Source organism: Gastrolobium bilobum, unplaced genomic scaffold (genome assembly GCF_033153095.1).
Source record: "Gastrolobium bilobum isolate Gb01-03AN ecotype WA unplaced genomic scaffold, APGP_CSIRO_Gbil_v1 utg604618, whole genome shotgun sequence".
NCBI lineage: Eukaryota > Viridiplantae > Streptophyta > Magnoliopsida > Fabales > Fabaceae > Gastrolobium > Gastrolobium bilobum.
This window is the reverse complement of record NW_026899908.1, coordinates 5547-12373: the sequence shown is the minus strand read 5'-3', so window position 1 is coordinate 12373 and position 6827 is coordinate 5547. Positions and strand designations below refer to the sequence as shown.

Sequence of the window (6827 nt, the reverse complement as noted above, 5' to 3'; positions counted from 1 at the left end):
TGTTGATTAGGGTTGCTCATATTTGCAACAGACGAGGAGTTGGGTTGATTTGCCCTTAGTGAACCGGTTGAAGAAAAAGGATTTGGGCCACCCTCTTTTATTTCAGATCGGCCCAAAGTCCCCTCTAGCCCAATTCACGTGGCCAACGTTGTGAGCCCAACCACGTCCTCCTACGCCCTCTTCTTCCCACGCGTTGTTTCTTCTTTCTATTTTCATTGAATATTTTACCATGTCAGCGAGGCTCATCATCGGAATCATCAACAATTCCTCCCGGATACTACTGCGCACCCCATTGAGCCAGGCTCCTTTGAGCAAATCCTCATCATCAAATCGCAGAACACCCACCACTTTCTCAAACTCAGCTCGAAAATCTGCTACGCTACCCCATTGTTTCAGTGTATATAACGCACGATATGGATTATCCAAGGCCTCAGGTTGGAAGCAGCTGAGCAACTCCCTTTTGAACCTTTGCCATGGTGCATTAGGGTTCATGTTCTCCCACCAATAGAACCAGCTGAGGGCTTCCCCTTCCAACACAACCATCACGGCGTTCACCTTTTCTGACTCCGTCACTTCGTTGGCCGTAAAATACCTTTCTACCTTGCTCACCCAGCCAAACGCATCCTCGACTGGAAAATAGCGGAATCTCCAACCGTCTGGAAATAGGGAAATTCATACCACCTCTCCTCCGATTTCGCGCGCCATGGAGTTCAGGTCCCATTCCCTCATAGTCGTTTTCACCGCTTCGTGAACGACTTCTTCTGTCCCTTGCCATTTCGTCCAGACGTCTGATAATCTCAGCTACACCCCTTTCACCAGCCTCCATCCTTGCTATAAGCTACACCCCTTTCACCAGCCTCCATCCTTGCTATAACTTCCTGGTGTTTAGCCTCAGTAGCATCCAACCTTAGGCATACCTCCTCGTGTCGAGCACAACTTCTACGTAGTCCCTCCTCTAACGAATCTAAACGATGTTCCATTTGTCTCGTCCAGACCATTCCACAGAGCTCCTAGATCGGAGCTCTGATACCAATTGATAAGGTTAATCAAGTCAAGTGAATTAAAATGTAGTTAACGACAATTTCTGTAAAAGAAATACCAATTATACTGGAATATTCATCAACTATCCATGTTCTCCTTACAATACGAAAGCTTACAGGAAGATGGAAATAAAGAAATAAACTCTCAGCAACAATACAATAATAAAAGATAATGTGAAGCACATAGAGAGGCTTCACTCTTTCCCAATTCCCACAAGGGACCTAACAAACCAATTCTCCAGATACCTCACCCCTGCCTTCCCCTTGCATATATCCTGCTCCCAACTAACTAACTCGCTTACACGCTCCCATCCACGTTGGCATTCTGTTGAGGGCCAATATGGGTATTAGAAACAACAAGACCTCCATCCATAAGTGGACTCCCATTTAGCATGTTCACCAATGGGCCATTCTTCTGAGCATTGGGGGCCCAAGTCCTCCTATCCTTGCTTCTTTGGTACACTTGCAAAGGTACTGCATCACTTTCACACAAAAATTTTCACATCTCTTTTTGTTCTTAGGAGGGTACCTCACTTGAGATCTTGAGAGGTTTTGTTGTTTTTTTGGTTGGTGTCCTTGATTACTTTCCTTGTTAATTTTGTTTTGGTTTCTTCACAATTTTCTGTGGTTTTCCCCAAAACTTCCCACCATTCCTGAGTCTAGGAAGCAACCAGCGAATAGAATGAAGCAAAGCTCTTTGCAAGAGTCCAAGATGACGAGAAAATTGCGCATCGTTTATGATGATCCTGATGCTACTGACTCATCTTCATCCAAAGATGAGTCAATGTTGATTGTGAAACCAAGAAAAATAAAACGAAGCATCCGTGAGATCTCACTGCCCCTTGTTTTTGCCTTCCCTACCTCCCTTGATATTAGCTCAGATGAGGGCAATGCGTTGAAGACTTGCATTGAAGGTCAACCTCAAAACAGTAAGAGGGTTTCAACCCAATCCCCTTCAATGAGGAGGCAATCTTCTGCCAAATACAGAGGTATTCGGCAGAGGAAATGGGGAAAGTGGGCTGCTGAGATTCGTGATCCGTTCAAGAGGTCCCGTGTCTGGTTAGGCACTTACAACACTGCAGAAGAGGCTTTTCAAGTCTACGAGGCCAAAAGGCTTGAATTTGAAGCTATGGCAAAGGCTCAAACCCAAAACAATGGTTCTTCTGCTGCCCTTTTAGCTGCAACTTCTGAAAAGAGTAACTACTGTAACTCTTCTGCTGCTGCTGCGGTGTCTGTTCAGAAAAGATTTCTACTGCTTTGGAGGACTCGGAGAGCGTGTTCTCACAGACATTGCCATCGTCTATGCTTGAGTTGGATACCTCAGCTTCCAATTCGATGGAGAAGGATAGTATTTCAAGCAATGAAGCCGTTGAGGCCAATGATTTTCTGGCTGATCTGGCGGGGTTGGAAATACCGGATTTGAGTTTGATGAACTTGCCTCCACCATCTGCTGCTGCTGATCCGTCTGGGTCTGCTGCTGCTCCATCTGGGTCTGAGCCCAACCTTGGGCTTGATATTGATTGGTTATTGTTTGATGATTATGTGCAGAGTTTTGATGATCTTGGTGACCTGCAAGATATCCAAATTTCTGGGTTTAATGACAACGAGTCTAGTGAGATTCCTGAACTTTGATGATTTTGGTGCTGATTAGTTCACTGGTTGGACTGAGGAACCCCTCAATATACCTTGCGCTTAAGTTATGTAGCTACATGTGACTAAGACTGAGAGTACTACATTATTAGTTTTGTAATGCCTAAAGTTAATTTTTATTATAGTTTTGTGAGATCTCAAGAAATGCTAAACCAATTCCTGAGTGAGGCAGTGGTTTTATGAGTTGTTTCTTTCTCTCTCTTGGGAAACATAAACCAGAAATTAATGAACTCCATCCTGCTGGAAAAGAAAGTAAACTCAATACTAAATATATATTAAGATCAATGATGAAGGCAGGCAGAGGGGTTGCATTTTCAAAAGAATGAATATACCTGATACTTCATTACTTCTTGAACCTTCTGCGGAGCAAAACTTTCAAGTGGCCCAGGCTGCATTATGGCCTTTTTTAAACACCTCCATGATAAAGTTTGAAGCCAAGCCTTCAATAGTAAGAAAATGATTTGATTTTTCCAGGAGCACAACACCGAAATTGTCATTATGCAAAGTTGAATATGCTATTACTCCTCCTAATTTTATGACTTCAATTCAAGGCCCCTCAACGGGAGAGTCAAATGGTGCTTTGTGTAAAGAACCAATTCATCTCAAAAGCTTAAGTTATTGGGTGAGACTATATTAATGTTTTTATATATACGCTACATCACTTTAGAGCCCACTGGGCTTGAGGGTGAACAATGCACAGATCCACCTACCTGTACTAAGAAACTCCACAATACTTAATTAATTATTAATTAAATGGGGGCGGTGAGGATCAAACCTGTGATACCGAGGCTCTTATACCATGTAAAGAATCAATTCAACCCAAAAGTTTAAGCTACTAGGTGAGGATATTGTTAGAAATAATATTAGTCTATTTGTAGAAAATCAGAATTCAAACATGTTTCCGTTTTTATTTCCTATTGATTATGATTGATTATGATTGATTATGATTGATTGTGATTGATTATAATTGATTGTGATTAGGATTGATTAGTCATCGCTTAGTCATTCTTAGCGATTCTTTCTTGTATAAATACTCACTCATGTAAATTATTCAATATCAATATACAAAAACTTCTTTTCAATATGGTATCAAGAGCGGGTTTGTTCCTACCCTAATTCAAATCTGAAATAACCATCCAAACACTTCCATCACCGTCAAACACCTCCTTGAATCTGTCCAACACAGAAACCTAGTCTACTGACCTCCGATCAAGAAAGTGAGGTGACCATTCGACTCAGAAGGATCCGACGAGTCGATCGCCGCTGGACCCATCGCCGTCAACCGCCGCACGCGCCGCCACGCGCCGTCACACGCGCGGCCAGTTTCCGGCGCGTGAGCTCCACGCGCCGCCTTCCCAACATTTTTTTCCGCCGCGACTTGCACAGACCTTCTCGCCGGCTTCTCCCCTTCCTGTTCCAGAGGTCTGATCAAAAATTTACAAAACTTGATTTTTCATCACCGGTCAACTCTTCTTCTCCTATTCATGGCTTCCCCAAAACACTCTTCCGCCTCCTCATCACCCCTTCCTAAGGCCACTAGTCATGTGGTCCAACAAGGTATAGCTTTCCATGTTGATAGTCAAAATCATTGGATCCTTGATTCTGGAGCCTCTGATCATATGACAGGTAATCTTGGCTTGTTTTGTTCATACACTCCATATTCTGAACCTTCTCGGGTCAAGATCGCCGATGGCAGTTTTTCCCAGATTGCGGGACACGGAACCATTAAACTTTCTGAGCTGATTACTTTGACATCAGTTCTTTATGTTCCTTCTCTGACTTGTAATCTCATTTCCATTAGCAAGCTCACCTTTGAGTTGCATTGCTTTGCTAAATTCTTTCCACATGGTTGTGTTTTTCAGGAACAGGACTCGGAGAGGATGATTGGCAGTGCTAGAGAGGATGGTGGACTTTACTACTTTGAGGAGGATGTGACTCATGAAGCTGTTTTCGTAGAAAAATACTCTATGTTTCCTTTTGATTCAAGTAATGATGTTATGTTGTGGCATCGTAGGCTTGGCCATCCAAATTTTATTTATCTTCAGAAGTTGTTGCCAAACTTATTTATTAATAAAAGTCCAAGTTTGTTTTCTTGTGATATTTGTCAACTTGCCAAGCATACTCGTGCTCATTATCCTTCTAAAGTTCACCATGACTCTTCCCCATTTTCGTTAATTCATAGTGACATATGGGATCCAGCCCGTGTTAAAAATATTTTAGGTACTCGATGGTTCATTACCTTCATTGATGACCATTCTCGAGTCTGTTGGGTGTATCTTCTAAAGGATAAGTCCGATGCTGCATCCGTGTTTAAAAAATTTCATGCCATGGTTCAAACCCAATTCCAAGTTGCTATACAAATTCTTCGTACAGATAATGGCAAAGAGTATTTTAACTCTATTCTTGGAGAATATTTTTCTCAACATGGCATCCTTCACCAAAGCTCGTGTCCTGACACACCCCAACAAAACGGAGTTGCGGAAAGAAAAAACCGACATCTCCTTGAAGTTGCTCGGGCTCTTATGTTTACCACGAGTGTTCCTAAATACCTTTGGGGAGAGGCAGTTCTCACTGCCTCGTATCTGATAAATCGAATGCCATCTCGCATTCTGAAATTTCAGTCTCCTCTTTCTAGTCTTGTTCGTATCTTCCCTTCCTTCCAAGGTGTCTCCTCCTTACCTCTCAAGTTATTTGGTTGCGTTGCATTTGTCCATATTCCCTCCCATCAACGGTCTAAGCTTGATCCTAAGTCTCTTCAGTGTGTCTTTATTGGTTATTCTCCTACTCAACGTGGCTATAAATGTTATTCACCCTCTCTTCGTAAGGTCTTTGTCTCTATGGATGTCACTTTTTCTGAGAATGACCCTTTCTTCCCCTCGACTTCTCTTCAGGGGGAGTCTATAGGAGTAGATGAAGATCAGTCATGGGAACCTACTGATGCCACGGTATTACCTCTACTTTTGGAAACAGGGGGAGCTACAGAATCCTCACCATCAAGAGCCTCCTCAAAATGGGGACAAATTTATAGCAGGCGAAAGCCTCCTCAAAGTGTGAATAACCCAGAGCCTCTACACTGCCAGGATTCTGAACCATGTTCTAGTTCCAGCACCCCAATACTTGAGTGTCATGGTGAAAATGATCTACACTTGCCCATTGCTCTCAGAAAAGGTACTCGATCTTGTACTACTCATCCTATTTCTAATCATATTTCATATGGAAAGTTGTCCCCTGGGTTTCGTGCTTTCAATACTATGTTGGATAGTACAAAGATACCGAGAAATATACATGAGGCTCTCAATGATCAAAAATGGAGGGATGCTGTCTTTGAAGAAATGAATGCTTTAGAAAGAAATGGAACTTGGGAGATAGTGACCCTACCCAAAGGAAAACAGGCAGTAGGATGCAAATGGGTGTTTACAATAAAATTCAATGCAGATAATAGCATCAACAGATACAAGGCAAGATTGGTTGCAAAGGGTTTCACTCAGACTCATGGGATAGATTATCATGAGACTTTTGCTCCGGTTGCTAAAGTCAATACCATCCGAGTTCTCTTATCTCTTGCTGCCAATCTAGATTGGCCTCTGCAACAGTTAGATGTGAAGAATGCATTCCTAAATGGTGACTTACATGAAGAAGTCTATATGGATCCTCCACCTGGTTTTGAAAAGGGAAAAGGATCAGTGTGTAAACTAAAAAGGTCTCTATATGGATTGAAACAATCTCCCAGAGAATGGTTCGACAAATTCACACAAGCAGTCAAAAGAAGAGGCTTCATTCAAGCACAGACTGATCATACTCTCTTCCACAAACACTCTAAGGATGGTAAAATTGCTATTCTTATTGTATATGTAGATGATATAATTCTTACAGGTGATGATATTGAGGAATTGAACACCTTGAAGAAATTTCTAGCAGCTCAATTTGAACTCAAAGACCTTTGCACTCTCAAATATTTTCTTGGTATGGAAGTTGCTAGGAGCAAAACAGGCATCACTCTAACACAAAAGAAATATGTTCTAGATCTTTTGTTGGAAACAGGAATGTTAGGGTGTAAACCTGCTGAGACACCTGTGGAACCTAATACCAAGTTAGGTATTGAAGATGGGAATGAGGTTGTAGAATGAGGTTTTCTAC

At 42.1% G+C, this 6827-nt stretch overlaps 1 protein-coding gene across 1 annotated transcript; it reads left to right on the top strand.

Moving 5' to 3' along the window:
* The first annotated feature begins 1752 nt into the window (after nucleotides 1-1752).
* LOC133294150 (ethylene-responsive transcription factor ERF118-like) lies at nucleotides 1753-2672 on the top strand. Its single transcript, XM_061492802.1, has 2 exons — nucleotides 1753-2236; nucleotides 2281-2672. The coding sequence occupies exons 1-2, from the start codon at nucleotides 1753-1755 to the stop codon at nucleotides 2670-2672; spliced, it is 876 nt and encodes a 291-aa protein (XP_061348786.1).
* Nucleotides 2673-6827: the final 4155 nt, after the last annotated feature.

What these genes read in the sequence shown, in the direction of transcription:
- LOC133294150 (XM_061492802.1), top strand. Translation starts at nt 1,753, where the DNA reads ATGACGAGAAAATTGCGCATCGTTTATGATGATCCTGATGCTACTGAC. An exon ending in AGCTGCAACTTCTGAAAAGA is followed by an intron (nt 2,237 to 2,280) that starts GTAACTACTGTA and finishes GTGTCTGTTCAG; the next exon opens with AAAAGATTTCTACTGCTTTG.